General features: G+C 43.1%; 1 protein-coding gene and 1 pseudogene across 1 annotated transcript in view; one reads left to right on the forward strand and one right to left on the reverse strand.

The window, feature by feature from the left end:
* Positions 1–1,081: 1,081 nt before the first annotated feature.
* LOC102861341 lies at positions 1,082–1,634 on the reverse strand (annotated as a pseudogene).
* Positions 1,635–7,260: 5,626 nt separating this feature from the next.
* The window catches only part of RRAGD (Ras-related GTP binding D), a 43,383-nt gene continuing 26,612 nt past the window's right edge, over positions 7,261–24,031 (forward strand). Inside the window, exon 1 of the mRNA XM_006888696.1 lies at positions 7,261–7,592. Coding sequence (XP_006888758.1) covers positions 7,454–7,592 — 139 coding nt within the window. The 5' untranslated portion in view covers positions 7,261–7,453. The remainder of the gene's footprint in view (positions 7,593–24,031) is intronic.

Genomic DNA, 24,031 nt, shown 5'->3' on the forward strand with positions numbered 1-24,031 from the left:
AATAATGCAGGTGAAAGGCACTCTCCACGGGTAGCAACAGCCAGCTGAGACCAAACTTTAATAGCAAACCTCCCCACACCTTATGTGCCTGCCCCTGACCATTGAGGGTGGCTCATGGCATTGTGTAATTTCATTAATGACTTGTCTCGGTGGAAATTGTTTCCTTGTTTTTAGTGATTTCATCAGATCATCACTGTTTAAAGTAAATTTGGGCCTTTAAGTGGCCCTTTTGAGAAGTATGGTTCACTTTCTGGAGTAAGGAGTCCCAGAAAATTTTACAGCTAGTTCTTTTGTTTGCTTCAGGAGAGAATTATAGCCTTAAATGCATATTTTAAAATAAAGTGTGAGAGCCTTTCAACATGTGATTCTCAGTAACCAGGCACAATGCCATCTGATGCTTCAAAATCTCAAAACACCCTAAGATGCAGGGTGAATTTAATTGCTTGCCCTACTCAGGACTGCAATTACTCAGCCTACATTGTGCAGGTTCTTTTAAATGGTTCTTATACTATTTGTCACAAGACTGCTCAGTAACAGCAAAAAAATTCACTGTAATAAAAGCACATATACATTTAGATTTTTCTGGTGTTTAGCTTAGAATGTAAATAGCACATGAACCTATAAAACTAAAAGCATAACTTCCTATTTGTATTAATAAAAGATGATAGTCAACAATTTTATCTTGATAATTAAATTTTATACTTTTTGTTCGTTTGGAAGCTTTTCTGTTCCTCACCCCGCACCCCAGTGAATCTTGAAAATGAAATGACCTGAAACAACATACAGAGTATTGTGTGTCTGTTTAGTTCTTCACCTAGGAAACAAGTTCCCAAACCCCTTCCCCAATGTTTAGCTCAATTGCTAATGTAGAACAGCCACCACCATTGATTTTAGCCTCAGATCAGTAAACAAGAATGTGGTCAATGGCTGAATTTCCTTTGCTCCAAAATAGATGCAATATTCACTCTGGGAGATACCTAGGGAAAATTGTTTAACCTGAGTTGGGGTTTGTTGTTGTTGTTGTTGTTATTTTCCCTCCAGGAATACCCAATATGACTTTAACAACAGGGCCGGATCTGGGTTAGTTCTTGTAGCCGAGGCTCGCTCTTCAGCCTCTGGGCGTGCTCGAACTTCTGGCCCTTGGAGCGGACATAGGGTTTGGTGTGGCTGTGTGGGGTGCCAGGCATCTTGCCAGTGCCTGTACACCTCTCTGCCCTCGCGTGGCCCAGACAGCAGCGTGGCGCCGCAGCCCTTGGGCGAGTCCAGGGCCGGCTGGTCGAAGGTGAGGATCTCGCCTCCAGCCTTGAGATGGGGCCCCGGCCCCGGCTGCTCACGTGCAGAGCACACACCTTCAGCTTGGGAACCTCTTGAACACGCACGTCATCTGTTATGGTCCTAACCACCACAGCTGTCTAGTTTTCTCGGCCAGGAAGCTTCATCTTTCAGATCATCCGAGAAAGGGACAGTGGCGGCCTGTTTGTGCGGCTCATGAACAGCCTCTTCAGCACAACCTGGTTGAAGGTGGAGTTGGTTCGTCTGGTCAGGAACCTGTAGAGCTTGACCAAAAGCCGGAGGTAGATGTCCTGGCTCTTGGGCTTCTTGCTATGGACCTTTCTGTCCTTGTTGTGACGATGTCAACTCCCATGATGGCTCCTGCTCAGCCAGGCCTGGAAAGCTAACCTGAGCTTTTTGTTGTTGTTTTTAAAAATTCGGCTAAATAGAACAATAATTTTACTTAACATTCTGAAGTTTATATATTTTGGAACAGTGTAAATCTTAGTAATTGTTAGTTGCTTGACTCTTAATGGGCAATAAACATGGGTAACTTTTATGATGCTATAAAATGTCTTTAAAAGTCATAAAGTTGTGGCTAGAAGCTCCACTGCAATCCTGAACGTGCACAGGTCGAATCCACCAGATGAAATGCTGGAGAAGGGGGGGGTCAGTCTCCTTCTGTGCTAGTCAGATCTGACTAAAAAACAGTACACAATAAAACAAACAAACGAAGAAAGTTATAAAGGTTTGGTGTTTTGTTTTTTGTTGTTAATAGTACAAATAAAAATAAGAATGTATAGGTATTATATTATTATATCTTCAAATCTTCAGCCAGTCCTGAACTGATAATAGGCAAAAGAGTAAGAGGAGTCATGTCTTACAGGCCAGCTTATTCCTAGTTGCTCCCTGTAGCTCACAGTTCATGGTTAATTCACTGTAGCATTTCCCAAGGTTTTGAGTAAATAGGAAACTTGACCTCTGTCTCTTTCTGAACTTTCTCTCAAAAATATGTCAACTCGATGTGAGGATCTTGCTTAGTATTATCTGTTTTCCTTTCTTCTTCCCATTATTTTTTTTCTTTCTTTCTTTCCATAAACATTTATTAAGCACATATCATGTATAAGGTAACCTTGCCATGGTTACATACAATAGAAAAACCATGGGTAGCCCAGAGACCAATTCTTGGGAACATTCTTGGGAACGCTCTCCCAGGGAGACAGCCACAGACACAGCCTGAGCTGGGCCAGCAAGCGGCCAGAGCAGCAGCCAAACTCACTGAGTTTCTCAAATATTTCCCGGCTTCCTCTAGTATTTTTTTTTTTCAATTCTTATTTCAGTTCTGGGAAAAATACTCTCACATATAATTTTGTTTCAATTTTAAGAAAGCTTATATCTAGGATATTTTCAATATAGCCCTTTTCCGAAAGTGGACAATATTGAAATGATAACAGCAAAAGAAGAGAGAGGCGTTTAATTCATCCAGCTCAATCGAAGGCCTTCCCAGGCCTGTGGACTCCCTTGTTCTAGGAGAATCTGAAGTCTCCCACTCTCCTTTGGGGTAGCAATCATTCCTTTTATCGAATGCGTACAAATACTTTGCATTTACTGAGCACTTGTATATCCTAGAAAGTGGGTTTTAAAAGAATCTTATAGGGTCCTTCTTATGCATTTTTTTAATTAATCTAATATCTCGGAGTTTGCAATCACTTGTTATGCATCAGAGAGTTGGGCAATGACTAGGGAGGATAGAAGGTGAATTGATGCCTTTGAGCTGTGGTGCTGGAGAAGAGTGTTGAGGGTACCATGGACTGCTAGGAAAACAAACAGATTCACCCTGGAGAGGGTTAAACCAGGCTGCTACTTGGAGGCAAAGATTCTGGGGCTTCGTCTGACATACTTTGGACATGTTGGAAGGGAGGGACTGGTCCTTGGAGAGGGACATCATGCTTGGGAGGGTAGAGGGACAGTGCAGGAGGGGAAGACCCTCTATGAAGTAGATTGATTCAGTGACTGGGGTGATCAGGATGGGTGTGTCGGAGGCAGTGCGATTGGCACAGGATAGGGCAGGGTTTAAGGCTGTTGTACATAGGGTCACTATGAGTTGCAAGCGACTTGATGGCACATAACAACAACTCGGAGTTGCAATGCTAACCCTTCTTTAGCAGTTCAAGTCTACCATCGGCTTCCAGGGAGAAAGGTGGGGCTATGTCTTCCCATTTGATATACAGACTTGAAATTCCAATGGAGGGTCAGCTATGAGTCAGTTCTGACTCAATAGCAATGAGTATTTGCGTTTAATAATTCTAGGATGGAGCCTTGCTGTAAAATCTTTGGGTGCTTGCCTGCTAACCAAAAAGTCAGTGATTTAAACCCACTAGCTGCTCTAAAAGAGAAATATGGAGTTAGCCTGCTTTTGCAATATAGCCTTGAAAACTACGTGGGGTAACTCTACTCTGTCATATTGGGTCGCTGGTATGAGTTAGAATTTACTCATTGGTAGTGGGTTTGAGTGCTGGTAAGAACTCTTGTAAGGATAATGTTTTCTTAATGAGGAGTGAGATCCAGAAGGCTCAAGTGATTTCCTAGTGGAGGGAGAAGAGCCTGCTTTGCTGGTTAGGCAACCTTGAGCCCATTCATTCACAATCCACTCTTCCTCTCCAATCTGAGTTCTGAATTTAACCTCTGTGGATGAAGTTTTAGGTTTACTTTGACCTATAATTTCCAGTTTGGCTAATGAGAAGCACTTACAGTATTGAAGAATGGAAGGAAAGAAGTATCAGGGTACTTCTTCACCCTACTGCCTGCTGCTTTGATGTGAGGTGTTTCTTCACCAGCCATATCTTTTGTTTTGCTGCCCATCTTAAGGAAGCCAGCCACCCTTCTTTATTCTGACACATTTTGGAGTGACAGAGCTCTGGTGGTAATCCCAAAAGCACGCAATGTGAATCTACCAGCTGCTCCGTGAAAGAAGAATGGATAATCTCCTCCCTTGAGATTTGCTGTCTCTGAAAATCTGCTGCAGGGTCAGTTATTGGTTGGTTCTGATTCTATGGCAAACAGCAACAACAGAGGTAAGGTATAAGTATGGAGAAAGGATATATTCTTGATGCACATTTTTTTCCTGATTTTAACCACATAGTGTTCCCTTGTCCATTCAGACAACAGCTTCTTGATCTAGGTATAGATTTCACATGAGCACAATTAAGTGGTCTAGGATTCCCTTTCTTCTCAATGTTAGTCATAATTTGTTATGATTCACACAGTCAAATGCCTTTGCATAGGCAATATAGTTATTTTTCCTGATATTCTCTGCTTTTAGCCAGAATCCATCTGACATCAGCAAATCCCAGGTGCCACAGTCCCTTCTAAACTCAGCTTGAACTTCTTCTGAAAGATTTTTCCTTAATGATCCATTTCTGGATGATCTTAAGCCATGCTTTTTTTTGCATATGATATTGGTCTATAATTTCCACATTCTGTTGGGTCACCCGTCTTGAAGCTGAATTCTGTGAAGAGGGGTGTGGCATAAGGATTGGAGGGAGATTCATCAACAGCTTGCATTATGCAAATGACACAGCTTTGCTTTCTAAAAGTAAAGAGAACTTGAAATGCTTGCTGTAGAATATCCAGGACTACAGCCTTCAACATGGATTACATCTTAACATCAGGAGGACAAAAATCCTTACCATGAGACCAAAAGACAGCATCATGATAGATGGACAAAGAATTGAAGTTGTCAGTGATTCAATCTTGCTTGGATCAACAATCAATACTCTGTACCAGTAGTCAGGAGATCAGGAGAAGTATAGCATTGGGCAAGTCCACTGTCAGGGAGATCTTCAAAGTCCCTAACAAGATGTCAGTTTGAAGGCTAAGGTGCATCTGATTAAGACTGTGGTCTTTTAAATAACTTACATCTGAGAAGCAGACAATACATAAGGATGACAGAAGAATTGATGACTTTGAACTGTGGTGTTGAAGAAGAGTGCTGAATATCTCAAGGGCTGTCAAAAGACCAAACAGCTATGTCTTGGCAAAAGTCCAGTCAGTCTCCTTGGAGGCAAGGATGACAAAGCTTTGTCTCTCATACTTTGGGCACTTTACTAGGAAAGGCTATTCCACAGAATGTGAAGTCATGCTAGGAAAGATGAAAAGTCAGGGAAAGAGAAGAGAGGAACACATTCAATGAGATGGATGGACGATGACTGCAGCAATGGGCTCATGAAGCATGTCAGAGATGATGAGGATAGCATAGGTTTCAGGTCTGTTGTTCACAGGGTCTACCAATTTGAGGGCATGTAACAACAGTGATAAGCAGCTGGGCTGCTACCTGAAAGATCAGAATCGCTTAGCTGTTCTTTGGGAGAAGGGTAAACTGCCTATGATAATCTGCTAGAGGGTCAGCTGTGAGTTGGTTCCAGCAGAATGTAGTACAGCAACAACAACAACAATCTCTTCCTACTGTCGTTAACCCCTAGATCGATTCCCTAACCCTACCTACACTTTTTAAAATGTCCCTTCACTTAGACTTTTCATTTAAAATCTTTGCATGTGCCATGTTTCCTCCTGGGAAGAACTTTGACTAATACAATCATTGCCAAATTTCACTGCTTCCACCTGGAAAATCCTAGCACCTTTCTAAATAAAATAACCACTTCCCAAAAGGTGGTGACCTAGAATTGTTAAGGAAAGAAAAAAAAATCCAAAATGAGTCATGACCTGCAAGACTTCAGAAACACTGCAGTGAGTGTTCCTGAGCCTTCACTTAGCCCAGCATCGTGGAATTAAGTAGGTTCTAAAGAAATATTTGCTACAGAAGCAGCACCCTTGGGCTACAAGTCCAAGTGCCCTTCCTGCTCCTCTCCTCCCCTACACCACCTGCTGACTTGCTGGCACCTGTAGGATGTGGATAACCATGCAGGCCAGCCGGTTAGTTATTGTGTTTGACAGAAGGAAGTCCATCCACGTGATTTTTTTTTTTTTTGCAGTCGCCAGAGAGGGTGGATACAGTATGTCTTTCGGTGAATAGCTTGTGAAGGAGGAATGCAGGTTTAAATTTCACCCCCACATTGCTGCTATTCCTATTTGAGAACTGTCGCCTCCCCCTATCGTCCCTTCCAAACCCCCGCTAAGCTTTGAAACATTTTATTTTGAGATGTACGATTATTGTCTATGAAACAATGAGACGTTAGGAGGAGGTACATGAATTTCCCCCGAGTGTTATCAACAAGACCTTTTACAAGTCGCTGTAGAGGAATTACTATTTATTCTAGCCAGCCATGTATTCACAAAGATTTGCATCTGGGTGGGCCTGATTTTAAAATATATTCTTGATGGGAAGCACTTTGAACCAAACTGCACACTAAACGGCAGCCGCCATGGAGACTGAGCCTGTTCCGTGCATTTCCCTCTGAGTTCTCTTCCAGGAGTGTTCCAACATCCATCGGGTGTCCTCTGCACGTCGCTCTGGAGTGGGGGTCTGAGCGCAGCATTGGAGGATAGGCCACTTGGGATGGGAACCACAGCCCAGGATTGAAAGCTGGAGCGGACCACCTTGGAGGGTGTTGGTACCGCCACTGTGGGTTGGGGGTGGCTCTCAGGGTGTGCAGCCCCCACCTCGCCAGCCTGTGCTGAGGACCACGTGCAGGAGCGGCGCTTGGGGGCTGCTGGCGCGCAGCCGCGGTTAGAGATTGCGCCGAGGCCCCGGAGCCCAGTATACCCAGGCTATGTCTATGTGTACAGATCTGGGCGCCTGGGGGCTTCTGCCGCCCTACACCTCCCCGAGAGAGGGTGTGTGGTCTGGGGCGAGCGCCCCGCTGAGCAGCGCCTGCGCTCGGCGGAACGCGCGCGCGCCCGTGCGGGGTATGTGTGTGTGTGAGTGTGTGACAGTGTGTGTCAGGTGACTCGGGTCACGCAGTCTCTCCCTCTCCCTCCTCAGGGAGGAACTGCCGCGCTCCGGCTGACTCCTCCGCCGGCGGGCGGGGCGGGGGAGGGGGCTCCGGGAGCGCTGGGAACCGCGGGACCCAGACCTGGGCGCCGCCCGCCGCGTGGGACTCTCGGCCCCCGCCGCGATCTAGACAAAACCGAAATTCAGAGCTAGGTTGCAGGCGGCAGGCGAGAAGGCTTCGCGTTGATCCGGGACCCCCGCTGACCCCGGGACGGCCAGCCGGTGGGCGCGATGAGCCAGGTGCTGGGGAAGCCGCCGCCGGAAGACGAGGAGGACGACGACGACGAGGATGAGCTGGTGGGGCTAGCGGACTACGGGGACGGGCCCGACACCTCGGACGCCGACCCGGACAGCGGGGCGGAGGAGGGAGGTGAGCGCCAAGCCCCCGCGCCGGGCGTCTTCAGCCCGCGCCCCTTCCCTGGCGGTGGCCTCTTCCCGTCCGGGCCGGGCCGGGCGCGCGGGCCGCCGACTTGGAGGGGCTCCAGTGGAGCGGAGTTGCAGGGTGGGGGCGGGGCGGGGCGCCGGAGGGACGACTGCGAGCTACAAAATGGGGGAGCCCGGTTTCTGGCGACGGAAGGGGGAACGGGATGGGTGGAGAGGGGCAGGAAAGGAAGGAGGAAGGCTGGGGGGACGCACGCTCTACGGCCTTCTGGAGGGTCCTTGCCTCCCCTCCACTTCTCTCCCGGAGCTCTCCGCGGGGGTCTGGGGGGTGGGGAGGAAACGGGACTTATTGGGGCGCTCAGGGACCAGTCCCTGAATGCTGCTGTTGAAGCCGGGGTCAAATGTCGTGGCTAAAAAAGGCAGCCGGCGGCAGCGTGACTGACTGGCAGGGTCGTCAGCAGCTGCGGGTGTCAGTCTTGTCCCCTGTCGCCCCGGGAGTGGTCCTACGGCCTCCTGGTCTGCTGCTTGGGGCAACCTGCAGGGCAGTCAGGGCGGGCGCGCACTGGTGCTCCTGGAGTCGCCGGCAGTGAAAGCGGGTTTCCCAGGATCCAGGCTGATACGGTTGTTAGGACACCTTATCTGCACGGGTGTCACCACCTGGGCATGGCGGTGTCCGCCGGGAGAGTGAGCGTGTGGCGGGGGAACACGTTGTCAATGAGAAGCAAACTCTTGTTTAAGCAGCAATTTAGCAGTCTTGCAGCCTGTGGGGTCTTAAAAAGCCTTATGTGCTTTTAAAAAAGCTTGTAAAAAAGCTTGTATTTTGTTTTCCTCAAAATCAAGGGGGAGAGAGGGTCGCTTGAAAGGGTCCATAGAATAAACATAACTTCTTGAAGTTGTTGTCCTAGAGAGGGAACTAACTTAAAATATTTCACATTGAAGAACTCGTGTGAGGAATAGAAGTATCTTTGTGACTGCTGGTTCTTAACTTTTTGGAGAATTCATTGAACTTATTTAAAATTCCCCACGCAGAGATTTTCTCCCACGGACAGTTTTCTTTTTGTTATTTTATCTATGACGGATGCAGCTTTCTATGAATCAGAAAGAGGAGAAAGCCTTGCTCCTAATGAGAGAAGCTTTCTAAGCCATCCTTTTTCATCCTGTCTCCAGTGAGTGTTTGAGCTCATTTTCCATGTGCTTAAACTGGGGTTGCACCTGTGCACATCTCTCTCCTGCACTCCCAGTAATTGGTCCCACAGTTGAGCACTCGGACCACATTGTTGTAGATGAAGCCTTTCAGGCCCATCCCGGAAGTCTCTCGGGCTACCTTTTAAAATTAAATTGTTCAGGCGCTTCATTATTATTCAAATTACATGCTTAGGTCCTCCCAGATTCTTAGCAGTCTCCGGAGAGATTGGGAATGGGCATGTATTTATTTACAAAGTATTTGAAATGGTAGCCTTACAATGGGTCTATGTGTGATACTTTTTTAAAAAGCAAAAAGAAAACAGAGAGCAGAGCTGAGAGGAAAATCCCTGTAATTTGATATTGTCACAGTGGGGGCGTCCTCAAGGGGATCCCCTGGAAAGCACTGGACTTGTTTGCTTATTCTTCAGTTCTTTAGGGGCTCACTTTTAAGTTTGTCTTTAGAGGACTTGAAATGAAAAGCGTTGCTTGAGGAGTGGGATTGGACTTCTTGAACAAAGGGTTTTACCAGGGCCCTTTTTTGGAGGCCACACTCGGCTGCTAACCGAGAGGCAAACCCACACGTAATTTGTCTTTCCTTATTTTTGCATGTGTTCTCAAGACCAACCTGGAATCTTGCTATAAAAGAATCGAGTATACTTATGTGAAAAGGAGAGCAGCAAATGAGTACTTGCTCTGGTAAATGTTACTTAAATGTGTTGTCTTCTTCTCCTGGGCCTACTCTGCATAGGTGGTCTGTTTCTCAGAAGGCTTCCTCCCTTATCTTTTAACTCCTGCTTGTTCCTAGCTCTCTTGGCTTTGATGTTAGAGTTTAGGCCTTGATGTAAAGTTTTTTTCAGAACATTTGCCTTCTAACAAATAGGCTCCTCAGTCAGGGCTGTTTGAGACAACTATCATGATGACTGATACAGGCCTGGGGAGCTAGGGCTGGAGGGATTGAGAGTTGTGAATTCCATTCCTGTTACTTTCAGAAAGCTGGTTGATTTCTGATGCGCCACATGTTATATTCCTGTTCTGGTTTTTGGTAAAATTTATATTTTCATGCTTGAAAAATAGAATGGGGGGTGGGGAAGGACTTATTTATTGAGGAAATAAAGATATGGGTACATCTAGAGCAAAGCATTTTTTGTGACTAAGCTACTTGGTTTAATGCCCATGGGTAGCAAAGGCTTGGAGCTTTTTCCCTGAGGTTCAGAAGTCTAGTCTGGCAGATGGGTTGCAGGACTGACAGGTAAGTTGCAAAGCAAGTTGCCAAGAGTTACCCACAACTATATAGGCTGAAGGTGGATAATATGATGGTTGTTTTTCTTAGTCTTCTAAGAACTGGGATCATATTTTCAGAATACTTAGTAAACTTTGACTATGTAAGTTTGAAAATGTGTAGGTGAGGGCAGACTTAAGTTGCATTTTTCTCTTTCACTCCAGATTTATTCACCAGTAGCAGGAGCATTGTATGGCTCTTTAGCTTTTGTTAAGCATAGATTAGCATACTGCCCTCCCCCTCCCTTGGTGGTTAATCAGAGATAAGGTGTCACCTTCAACCCCCCATACTCTAGGGAGCAATAATTAAGCCATTAAAATATTAAGTATCTGCGTACCAAAGATAATGGAGTTTTTTTAAGAAGACATGTGGACTTTAAACTTACCAAATTGCTGTACTGTGAAAGCTATGATAGCAAAGAAAGCAATTGAAATATCATATTTAATCAGAAAGTGAAATTTCCACCTTAAAGTACCTCCCAGTTTTCAAAGGAAACTTGGCTAACTTGAAGTCTAGTTAGGGAAGCTTTTTCCACAGCATCCAGTGCACCAAAGAGGGTGAGGGAATAACACGTTAAATGGCTAGTAGAGGCAATTCCAGGTGGTCAGCAAGTGATACAGACTTCCCTGATGAGTGGAGAAGGGGTGAATCAGACAATTCACATCTGTGTCTTACTAGCGCCAGCTTTTTTCCTTAAAAGATTTGAAAATTTATTAATTAATCTTGTTTTCTCTCACAAGTAAGTAGAGTCAACTGCTCTGAAACGGTGATTCAGAGATGCCATGGGGCTTTCCTTAGGCCACATCTGGAGAAAGGTTGAGGAGAGGGTCAGGTGCATGATATGTGGAAATGTAAACCCCTTGCCTTGTCTAAAAACAGTTACATTGACTGAAGTCCTGGTTATAGCTAACCTCTTTGATTTCCTTCTGGCCTTGGGAATATAGAGTTACAGAAGAATGGAATGGATGGAAGTGCAGACTAGTTAAGAGAGGATTTTTATCATAGGAGTACGCAATGAGGGTTGCAGAGTGGATTATATTTGGGGGTAGGGGGTGGGGTTTGGGGAGGTGTGTGTGGGGAGGATTGTGTACCAATGAGGGAGTTTTTCTTTTGCTTTTCAAGGAGAGGAGCAAAGGGGGGGGAGGGGTTTGTGCGGGGAGAAGGGTGCAACAATGAATGAATGGAATTCCAAAATCTCTGTAGATGTTCATTGAAATGAAAAATAAACAAACTAAATAAAAAAAAAGAGAGGATTTGCCCAGTGTTGTGTTACTCACACAGAACTTGCTAAAAGAAAGATATTGAGAGAATCAATTTTTATATTGAATGCTTTGCTTTATAAACATGTTTTAGAGTTTCTCTACTATTGTTAGGAATCTCTTACATGTTAATATTCAAACAGACTGGGGAGGCGAGTAAAAGTAAGCTATAAAAATGGACTGTGTGTCTCTGAAAGATCTTATGTCATTCCCCACTTACCTGCGTGCCTGCCTGACATTTCAACCTTGCTCTACTCAACTCCCCCAAAGAATGCCTCACACTATCCCTGCAATTGTTGACGGCAGCTTTTACTTTTCAACCACAAGCCCATCTTTTTTTAGGTCTTTGTCTGTCTTTTTTTGTTCTTCTTACATACCTTTCCTTTTATCTATTTTTAAACTTATTCTCCTGTGCTAAACTCTTAGGCCTTTCTTGAACTGTAACTTTCCCTGGTTCTGTTGTGACATTCATGACAAACAGTTTTTCACTCTGTATTAATGTGTCCGTGGTCCTGGTTGGCTCTCTCAGATACCTCAGGAGAAGAGTCCAGATTGGTTTTCTAGACCTGTAAAATGTTTTTGGATGCTGTTGAGTTGATTCTGAATCATTGTGACTATGTGACAGAGGACCCAGCTCATTGGGTTTCCTAGGCTGAAATCTTTATAGGAACAGATCACCAAGTCTTTACAGAAATCTTAAAGTTACTAGCTAAGCATTCAGTTGTACCACCGAGTACATATAATTAACTTTCATTTGAGCTTAAAGCCACTATTAAAAACTTTTCAAGACACCTGTCATTTCTTGCAGTTATAACATTGGGAAATCAGAACACATTAGAAATGTTAATGCATATGTTATCTTAAGAAAATGTTACATACATATCTAAAGAAAATATAGGATCATATTTTTAGTTACTTGCCAGGTATTTGACAGGATTTCATAAAGAAAGATAAGGTCTTCACACAAGTAAAAATCACTCTCAAAGGTCTTTGCGCCTTTGAAGATAGACGTTTGCATTTAATTTTCCTCCATAGAGAATGAATCAAATCAATATTTCATTTTTATAGTTTTTACATATTATCATCTTAGTAATAATGTCATTATTATTTGTTTAATTCCTCGAGTTGGAATTTCTTACTGAACTTCTGGATTTTAAGTGTATAAATAGTTGTACTAAAGGAATCACAGATAATGTTGCAAATAGAAACAAACCAGAACTTCCTTCCTTAAATGTTAGAGCCTTGTTGATCACACAGAATACTAATAACAGATTCTGACTTTTCTTTAAGGCTGAGTGAGCCTCTAATTAGTCACATCCCACAAATGACCTTCTCATTGCTTTGATTTGGTTTTGGGGAAAAATGTATGTATGTGTGAGAGAGAGCTAAAGACAGTGAGTTTGTATGTGTGTTTTTGTCAACAGAGACAGTTGAGGAAATTAAAATTTGTGGATTATGGACATGTTCAGGGTGACACAGCTAGTAAATGGTAGAGCTGAGACTTGAACTATTAATCTGGCACTGGCTTAGCACTTTTCAGCCATTCCGCTTGCTGGCACTTTGGTACCATGTCTTCCTAATTCTTCTGTAATTTTTTTGCTTTATTTTCCCACTGGAGACTTGTTCAGATGTGTCTTCTTGGAGAACTTAATTATAATAGCTTACAGCTGTATGACATACCAGCATTTACAGAGTGCTGGTCTTTCTCATGGAGGTCCCGTGAGCTGTGCATGGTAGGGTCAGTCTTGCTAGAGCTATCTAAAGTAAGGAGGTTCATTTACACTGACCTGAAGATCAGGCAGCATGACTCTTTGCTGCACTGTGCTCAAGGTACTCACCTGTCTTTCTCTACTTTCTCTCTTCTTTTTACTCTGGTGGCCTAGTGGGTATGGAGTTGTATTGCTGACCGAAAGGTCCTGTTTCTCTGACAGTTCCAGTCCACCAGAAGGATTGACAGTGCCTCCCATGCAATTTAAATCCTCCGAAAACCCATGAGAAAGTCAGTTGATGAGTTGGTTCCTACTTGACAATAATGAGTGTTGAGTGATCTTCAGGGTCCCTCTACACACTAGGGTATTTGGGGATTTCTGATAATAAGAGGTGCTCTGGTAGCCTGCTGGCAAGAAGCTGCACTGCAATAGTGAAGGCCCATAGTTCAAGGCCACTAGCTGCTCTGCAGGAAAAGGAAGGGCAGTTTCCTCTTCATTCAATTAATTGCCTCTGAAAATCCACTGGAGGGACAGCTATGGGCTGGTTCCAACTCTATGGTGCACAACTGCTAACTACAAGAGGACCACAGAGAAGAAAGAAAAGATAAATCTGATGTCCTTAACCTTAACAGATTCCTTTACCTAGACATGCTACTGATCCTCTTGTTGTCAAGGTCAGGCATGAAGCTTGGGTTAATTTCACCTTAGATCTACTCAGTCACTTTTATTTGTTTATCTGAGCCAACAAATGGTCATATATTATGCTAAGCATTCAGGCCTTAATTTTTTTTTTGCATCTGCAAAGGATAAATTTTATACGTGAGCACTGGATTTCTAGGTTAATGCGTACAGTTAAGAGTTTAATTTATAATCCAGAAATTTGACAGGTCAAGTCCATCTCAGGATGCCTTGCAAACAAGGTTAGGTGATTTATTTCTAAAAAATTAGCTATTGAAAATCCTATAGAGTTCTATTCTGACACACTGATTATTGTTGTTATGTGCCAAAGTCAGAACCACTTCATAGCTTATCTTCCAGGAGGTTTTCAGTGATAAATTGTATGGGAGGGAGAGTGCCTGTATTTCTCCCAAAGAAAATCAGTGGATCTGAACCACATACTGTTGGGTTGACAGTTCAGCACCTTACCACTAGGCTACCACACATAGGAGGTGTCCATAAATTAAAATCAACTCAGTGGTAATTGCTTTTTTTCCCTTTTAATGTGAAGATTAGAGATGATACAGAGGGTGGAGCCAGGCTGCTCCTCGGAGGCAAGGATTCTGAAGCTTCGTTTGTCATACTTTGGACATGTTGCAAGGAGGGACCAGTCCTTGGAGAGGGATGTCATACTTGGGAGGGTAGAGGGACAGCGCAGGCGAGGAAGACCCTTGATGAGATGGATTGATTCAGTGACTGGGGTAGTGGGGTTAGGTGTGTCAGAGATAATAAGATTGGCAAAGGATAGAATAGGGTTTAGGGCTGTTGTAGGTAGGGTCATTATGAGTTGCAGGTGATTCGACGGCACATAAGAACAACTGTGGGTGTTACAGATGGACAATGCATGGTAATTGCTGGGTGATAGAAAGTTAGAATGGGGCAGCATGGAACTGTTTCAATGTAGTAAAGGATAAAACTCCTTCAAATATCTTTCATCCTCAGCCAGCAAGATCAGAAAAGGGGTATAAACTGCTTCAGCACCCTCCATTCCCTTTACAAACCTATCTGCAAACCCTCCTGTTCTTACCCCACACTCGTTCCCACCTAAGCTCTGTACACACTTAGGCACTGCCCTCTCCAGGTGTAAACACTTCTTCAGCCTTTCCCTTCAGCAATTTGGTGAAAGGGACTCTTGTTCATTTGGCCTGCCAAGTAAGGAACCCAGGACTGGGTAACCAAGTTCTATTGATTCTCCTTCAAATTTTTACAAATCCATTCCTTTTACCTGTTAGTACTGCCTTTATCATAGTTCTGTCATTTTTCTCTTCTGTTCTCATAAAACTTTTTAACTGCCTTTTAAATTCCCAAATACCCTAGTGTATAGAGGGACTCCTGAAGATCACTCAACACTCATTATTGTCAAGTAGGAACCAACTCATCAACTGACTTTCTCACGGGTTTTCGGAGGATTTAAATTGCATGGGAGGCACTGTCGATCCTTCTGGTGGACTGGAAATGTCAGAGAAACAGGGCCTTTCGGTCAGCAATACAACTCCATACCAACTGAGCCCCTTTAGTGAATCTCTTTTTGAAGTACTATGCCCCCTCCCCTCAGCATCTCATCTGTGAATTAGTCTGTTGCCACTCTTAGACACTTAACCTACTAAAAGTAACTTTAAAATTCATACCACACACCACGTTGTATTTTGTGTGTTTGAGAGAGATAAACAAGTAAGCATAAACATACCTTTACCCCACAAAAAAGATAATTTTGAATAGGACTCATCACCATTGAGTTGGAAGCAATTCACAGCTGACCCTCCAGTGGCTTTCCAGAGACTGTGAATTACATAGAATGAAAGTACCTGTATTTCTCCCTGGTGGATGGCCTTGGGTTAGCAGGTTAACTCTCCACGGGCTACACCAACAAAAGTCCCTAATTTTGTTACAGTGATCCAAACCAAACTCGTGTCCAGTGAGTTGATACTGACTCATAGCAACTCCATATGTGTCAAAATAGAACTGGACTGCTCCATAGGATTTTCAAGGCAGTGTCCTTTCAGAAGTAGATAAAGACACTTTTTCCAAAGCAGCAGTTTTTCAGTTAGTTGTCAAGTGGGTTAACTGTTTGTGCCACTCACGAACTCCAGTGTTTTCCTAACTATTATTAAAAAGATAATAGGGTTATAACCCAGGAAGTGATGGGACTTGATTGAGATCAGTATTTGTTGGTTATTGTGGAGTTGCTTCTGATACATGGTGATTGCACACATGCAAAGTAAAGTTGTCCTAGTTTCTTAGGCAGCAATCTTCATGGAAGAATGGTAGGTCTTTTCTCCCACAGAGTGGCTGGTGAGTTTGGACTGCCAGCCATTTGGTTGTGCTTACTCATTGTGCCACCAGGCTAGTTGTTGTTGTTGCCATTAAGCTGGTATGTCCACTGGAATGGAACCCTGTACTATCTTCACGATCTCTGTTGTATTTAAGCTATTGTTTGTGTCAGTCCATCTCATTGAGAGTCTTCCTATCCTTTGTTGACTCTCCAGATGTTGTTATGTGCCATCTAGTGAAAACTGACTCCTAGCTGACCCTCCAGTGGGTTTTAAGAGGCTATATATTGCATGGGAGCAAACGGTGAATTCTACCACTTGCCTTTGAACTGGCGGTGTAAGTCCTATCATTAAGTCACCAGAAGTCTCTTCTTTTTTCTTTTTTTGAAAGAGTCTTTTTTTTTTAGATTTTTTTAAAAATAATTTTCATGAACATTTACAGAGAATTTGGATTTCCATTCATTCATTGCTGCACAGAAGTCTCTTCTTAAGGGAGCTCTGGTGGCCTAGTGGCAAGGAGCTGCACTGCAATCCGGAAGTCGTGAGGTTGGAATCCACCAGATGCTCTGCTGGAGAAGGAGGGGCTATCTCCTTCTGATTCCATGGTACACAGGGGAGGGGGGTAATGTCTCTTCTCCAGGGATATTTGAGTGCTAATGGTGTAAGATGTGAAATTGTAGTTGGATCAAGTAGGAGGAAGCAAGGGAAGCCTGGGAGGAAAATCTTTCAGGTACAGTCATGATGGGGCTGTGAGAAGGAGCTGGTTGTATTTGAGGAGCAGAAAGGACAGTTTGACTGGAGGATAAAGAACAAGTGAGGAGGGTGAACCAGGCATTATGCTTGGGGAGGTGGGGTTGTGGAGATAGTACAACCCATGAAGGGTCCATTGGAAGAGGAAGATGTTTGGATTCTGTTCTTCTGATTGCTCTGGGGAGCCACTGGTAGTTTCTTGCCTTTAAACTGTATTCCCTGAATTCTAGTTCCCTCAATTTGCTGGGCTGTTCTAAACAAATATTCTTCTCATTTGTCTTTTTTGCTTCCTTCTCTTAAAGACTCAAATGTTATTTCTCCAGGGAGTCCTTTCTGTGTGAACTAGTACCACGATAGCATGTATTGGGATGTGATTGTTAGTTTTTCTTGTCTGTTTTCCTCTCTATTTCCTAGGGGATAGATTCATCCACCCCCCCACCCCCATCTGCTGCCCCTGGCTCAGCCTTGTGTAACATTTGGCAAACATTTGGGGAACTTTTATAAAATGAGAACAAACTGCCCTCTTGCCAATTTCACCTCACTCCAACCACTTCCTTCAAACTCTCCTTGGCACTTTTAAAGAGCCTTCTCTGGCTGCATTGCTTCTTCAGGTTCTCCTGTAGTTAGTTTCTGATTTCATAGCCCTTCTATTCCCCCTAAGAGCAACTACAGTGAAACCCATCAGACTAGAATTTGACCAGGTTGCCTTGTTCTTACAGGTCTTGCAAATTTTCTGCCTCTGACAAGGTGCAGTCTTAGTCCTTTTCTGTCACTTGGATAAGATTTGAGTTTTTTCGTTCTCTGACAAGTGTCTGCCTTATACAGTTTTTGAATTTTCAAGGTATTACTGTACTCTCCTCCATTTTCTTTCACAATTTCACATTTCTCAGGTTGTTATAACTGAGAGCAATGCTCAAAAAAATGATGGAGAGAGCCCAACCTCCCTGGAAGTCCAGGAGGGTAAATGTTCCATTTCCTTTTTAGAATTTTATGCAGCTATGGTTTCTTAAGAGAATGAGTACTTTGGGAAGTTGAGTTTTGCACTCTGTGAGGTTTTAGAAGCAGTATTACTTAAAGGAAGGGTGACTTTAAGGATTGACTTACGCACTGCGGTGGAGTTATTTCCAACTCTTTGTGATCTGCAAGGACAGAGTAGGGATGCAACATGGGGTTCCCCAGACTGTGAACCGTTGTGGGAGGAGACTGCCTCAGCCTTCTCTGGCAGATATGCTGGTGGATTAGCAGAGCTGATCTTTCAGCCCAACACTTAATCTGCTGCATGTGAACCATGCCTTGTGTTCCACAGAGCAAATTACGTCTCCTCAAAATATGGTAGAAATCTTGACTTCTTGGCCTATGGTTATAATCCATTTGGAGATGGCTTGACTTGACAGGATTAGCATAGGATGTATTTTGAACCCATCTCTTTTGAGATCTACAAAGAAACTAAACAAGTGTGCAGAGAGATAGAGATGGGGTAAGAAAGTATGCCAAGAGACACAAAAATCTCTTAGGGATAAGAAGATGAAGAAAGAGAACCTTATTCCAGAGCTGATACAGAGAGATAGCTTTCACCTGGAGCTGGGAACTGAATTCAGACTTTTTGCTGACAAAACTCAGAAAATCAATTTGTTTATTAAAGCCTTGTGATGTCTTTGTTATAGCAGCACTAGAGAAACAAGAGAGGTGAGGAGTGGATTGTTGATGTTAGGGGCTCTCGAGTTGAATATGATTCATAGTGATCTTCTGAAAACAGATCAAAACTTTATCTCAGGGGAGCTCTGGTGGCCTAGTGTCAAGGAGCTGCAACTACAATTGCAGAGGCGAACGGTTCAAATCCACCAGATGCTCTGCCGGGGAAGGAGGGACAATCTCCTCCTGTACCAGTCAGATCTGATTTGACGGTACACGCACACAAAAATAATAAAAAAAACCCAATTTTATCTTGTACCATCCTTACAGTCTGCTGTGCTCACGCCCATTGTTAAGGTCACTGTCAGTTCATCTCCTTGAAGATCTTTCTCTCTTTTGCTGATCAGCTACTTTTCCTAGGAATCTCTGGTGGCTTATTGGTTAGGAGTTGTGCAGCCAATTCAGAAGAACACAGTTCAAATCCATCTGCTGCTCTGTGTGAGAAAAATGGGCAGTCTCATCCTGTGCCTCTGAAAACTTGCTGGAGAGTCAGCTATGAGTCAGATCTGATTTGATGGCACTTAAAAACGCCAGTACTTTTCCCAGGATAGTGTCTTTTTCCAAGGACTGGACCCTCCTGACAACATGTCCAAAGTGGGTGAGACCAAGTTTTACCATCTTTGCATCTGAGAAGCACCCTGAAGAGACATTTAGAGGGAAGATTTTTGTCCCTTTTTTGGGAGGAAGTTTCATTCAATCATTCATAGACATTTTTATCTTCTAACATTAATTGTAATTGATTAATGTCATTCATTTCTGTGTACTATTGAGTGAGAACCGACTGACTCATAGCTGACGATGCAGGGGATTTTCAACAGTAGTACATTGCCATCTTTCTCCTGTGGAGCAGCTGGTAGATTCGATGCTCAAACCTTTGTATTGACGGTGCAACTCCTTACCACTAAACCACCAAAGCTCTCTGAAGAAGAGTGTAGTAGTATCAGGATCAGAAGAAGACTCATCAACAATTAGCATTATACATATGATACAACTTTACTTGCTGATGGTGTGGAAGACTAGAAGTGCTTGCTGCAGAAGATCAAAGGACTACAGCCTTCAATATGGATTGCATCTCAACATCAAGGAGACAAAAATGTTCACCACTGGATCAATAGGCAGCAACATGATAAAGATCTTGGTACCAGCAGTCAAGAAATCAGAAGTGTAGCATTGGGAAAGTCTGCTGTCAAGGACTTCTCCAAATGAATGAGGAGTGATTTCAGTTTGAAGACTAGGGTGAGCCTTATTCAAACCATAGTCTTTTTTTTTTTTTAAATAAATTTTTATTTTATACTGGTTTGCTTACAAAGTTCATGTACATTGTTTTTCACACCAGATCGTTTCCATTTCTTTTACCCACCCCTCCCTTATAAACCATAGTCTTTTCATTTATTTGCTATTCATCAAGGAGCTGGACAGTAAATAAGGATGATAGAAGAAGAATTGATGCTTTTCAGCTATGATGTTGGAGAAGAAGGCTTAAACTTCCCATGAAGTGCCAGAAGAACAAATAGATATGTCTTGGAAAGCTTGCAGCCAGAATGCTTTTTGGAGGCCAGGATGATGAGGCTTTGCCTCACATACTTCGGGCATAGTGCTAGGAGGGGCTGTACTTTGGATAGGGACATGATGCTGGGAAGGGTGGAAAGTCAGTGAAGGAAAGGTGAATTGATATGGTGACTGCTGCAATGGGCTCTGTTGCTGTGAGGATGGCACAAGTAGATGGAGTTCAGATCTGTTCACAGAGTCGCTATGAGTTGTGCTTGACTTGATTTCACTTAATAACAACAACAAAACCTAAAAGAGTTTTATTAAACAGTACTTATATAGGGAATACTGGTGGCCTAATGGTTTAAGGAGCTATGCTATCCAACCAGTGATGGTTGCAATTAACAGCCTGTGAAACTAAACTGTTCACTAAGTTAAATGAGTGAGTACACATAAGCTTGCATCTACCTTGCCTGATGGGTACTCTATAACTGTCAGGGACTGTAAATTGAAAAAGATCCTGCCTCAGTAGAAAGAGAAAGAGATACAAGCCATATCTAGAAGCAGAATCTTTAATGTGAGGAAAAAGAAATAACTCCTCAGTACAGATTAGTAAGTAAACTCAAGGCCGCCTGTGTTTACCTTGTGTTTTGGGCAGTCCGGCACTGGTTTCTGTGGCTTTTCATTGGCTGTGTTGTGCCTTTGCTTACTGTGGTAGAATTCTCACTTTCCATGTCAGAGATTCTGCTTCATTCGTGGTTGGTGCATTTCATGTGCAGCCACAACCGGTTTGTTGTTGGTTGATTGCCTCTTGTGCTAAACTGCTTTCAGCAGAGCTCCCACACTAAAATGGGCTAAGAAGAAAAGCCTGATGGGTCTTAATCCAATGAATGAAAATGTAATTGTCTGGCATTTCTCCCTTACTTTTCACTGATCATATTGAGATATAATTGACATAAAATAAATGACACACCTTTGATAACATTGATCCATATCAAATAAAAATGAACAACATATATCACCTACAAACAGTCCCTTTCCATACCTTCCAGTCTCTAAATAACCATTGATCTGATCTCACTGCAGACTAGTTTACATTTTTTAGAATTCTGTAAAAATGGGATTTTAAACTTAAGTCAAACTCATTGCCATTTAATTGGAACTGACTCATAATTGACTCTCAAGCAAGTTTGAGGTGCTGTAATTTGCACAAGAGGAGATTGTGCATCTTGCCCCAGGTGCATTTGCACTGCCAGAGAGGCACCATCTTCGGGTTAGCAGTGCAGTTCCGTGGGGACTGTGCCGTCAGAGCTCCGTAAGTAAGATGTGGAAGTTGTTGGTATATGCTGTTGAGCCAGAACTGACTCATAGCTGGCCCTCTAGTGGTTTAGCAGGGGCTGATATCCTCTGATTGCCCATCTTTCTCCCTTGGAACAACTGATAGATTTAAATAAGATCTTAGAGTATCTGATTTTTTTATCACTCAATATAATAATTTTTATATTCATCTATATCAATAATTTATTAATTTTCATGGCAATTTGCTTATCTATTCATTTGGTGGAGTTTTGATTGCTCCCTGTTTTTGATCATTATACATAAAGCTGTTGTGAACCTTTGTAGCGACATGTACTCTTATCATTTTTCTTTGGTAAATACCTTAAAGTAGAACGAATAACTGGATAATATGGAAGCTGTGTGTTTAACTTTCAAGAAACTCAAAATTCAACCCATTGGAATCAAGAAGGAATTCTTGCTGATGCTCCTGCGGGTTTTTGAGACCCTAAATTACAGGGGAGGAGATTGCCCGTCTCTTTCCTGTGGAGCAGCTGGTAGATTCAAACTGAGTGCATTTGTGTTGGCATTGCACCCTCATACTCACTAGGCAAGCGGAGCAAATTCAGACTGTTCTCCAAAGTTCCAGAATTTTTATTTCCACCATCAAATCAAGTGCTTCTGCAACTTGATCAATACTTGTCACTCACTGTCTTCCATGAGTAGGCCTCCTAAAGGCAGTCAGCTCTAGCTCCATGGGTTGGCAGACCTCCCTTCTGAATAAATGCCTCCTTGATCAGCGAGCCTCCTGATTAATGGGGATCGGTTGTTTTGTTGTTGTTTTTTTTGTTTTGTTTTTTTCCTGTGGGTTAACAAGACCTTCTGCCCTGTCTCATGCTTGTCTTCTGGTTCTGCCTCTGTTGCTGCCATTTCTCTGTGGCCACTTCTTGTCTCTGATGTTACAACTCACTGTCTCCTGAGTTTGGGTTGGTAGGTACAGACATCTTGGGTCTATAATGTGCTCTCCACAATGGTTCTTTCTTCAAAGCAGTATGTTCTCCCTTTCCCACCTCTGACATGACTTCTTTTAGACTTAGCAGAATCACAAGACTAATCAGCCCACATTAGCATTCCATACACTTTACTTGCAGACCCCATTCTACAGAGGTGTTATGTACCTTATTTACATTATTAGCAAGCTATCCAATCACCTTCATGGTGCACAAACACCTCCCATTGCTGCAGAAGGTCAAGGACTGCATCCTCCTATATGGATTGAAGTTCAACATCAAGAAAACAAAGATTCTCACCACTGGGCCAATTGGCAGCATCAGTATGGATGGTGAAGAGATTGAGATAGTTAACAGTTTTTGTTTGCTTGGCTCCACAATCAACACTCTTGATAACAGCAACCAGGAAATCAAGAGACAAATTGCATTGGGAAAGTCGGCTGTGAGGGACCTCTCAAAAGTACTGAAGAGCAACGACGTCAGGCTGGAGACTAAGATGTGCCTGATCCAGGCTTTAGTCTTTGTAATTATGTGCTATGCATAGGAGAGTTGGAGAGTAACTAAGGATGATGGAGAATTTATGCCTTTGAGCTGTGGTGCTAGAGAAGAGTGTTGAATATACCATGGACTGCTAGGAGAACAAACAGGTTTGTCCTGGAGAGGGTGAAGCCGGAGTGCTTCTTGGAGTCAAGGATTCTGAAGCTTCGTCTGACATACTTTTGGGCATGTTGCAAGGAGGGACTGGTCCTTGGAGAGAGACATCATGTTTGGCAGAGTGGAGGGGCGGTGAAGGAGAGGAAGACCTTCGATGAGATGGATTGATTCTATGACTGGAGCGGTGGGAATAAGTGCATTTGAGATGGCGAGGTTGGCAAAGAACTGAACAGCGTTTAGAGCTCTTGTACATAGGGTCGCTATGAGTCACAAATGACTTGATGGCACATAACAACAACAATTTAAATAGGGCCCCAAGGATAAATGTTTAGTGGATGTGAAGTGGTGTATCTTACGGTAGTTTCCCTAAGATTCTGGTAGCCTAGTCAGTAGGGAATGGCACTGTCAAATCCAAAGGCAGATGATTCAAATACACTACCTGCTCCACTGGAGAATGACGGTTGTCCAATGCATTTAACAGCCCCTGAAAACCTCCTAGAGGGTCAGCTATGGGTTGGTTTAGATTCTCCAGCAATGAATTTGAGGTGTTTTTGGTTTTCCTTAACACTAATGATACTGATCATCTATTCATGAGTTTATTGATAATTTGCATGTATTTTTTTGAGAAAGAGGTTTTCTTAGTTTTTAAATGGAGTTGTAGTTTTTATTATTGAATTGGAAAAATTCTTGATATATTTTAGATGTAAGACTCTTAGTAGATAACTTGTTTGCAAATATGTTTTCTATTTTGTGGGTTGTATTTTCATCCTATTTGGGTTTTCTCCTTTTCTGAAAAGATTGCTTATGCTTTTGGTGTGATAGCTGAAAAACCATTGTCTAATCCAAGGTTGCAAGATTTATACCTATATTTTCCCCTAACAGTTTTATGGTTTTTATCACTTAAAGAACTCCTCAGTTTTGGCAAGCAAAGTTGTATCATCTTCATAACGCAGGTTGTTGATGAGTCTTCTTCTAATGCCCCATTCTTCTTCATAAAGTCCAGCCTTCCGAATGATACTTTCAGCATATAAATTGAAAAGGGATGGAGAAAGGATACATCCCTGATACACTCCTTTCTTGATTTTGAATCATGCAGTTAGTATTAATAAGTATTTCATGTTACTGTCTTAACAGATGCTG

Source organism: Elephantulus edwardii, unplaced genomic scaffold, assembly GCF_000299155.1.
Source record: "Elephantulus edwardii isolate Elephantulus edwardi_28Jun2011 unplaced genomic scaffold, EleEdw1.0 scaffold00071, whole genome shotgun sequence".
NCBI lineage: Eukaryota > Metazoa > Chordata > Mammalia > Macroscelidea > Macroscelididae > Elephantulus > Elephantulus edwardii.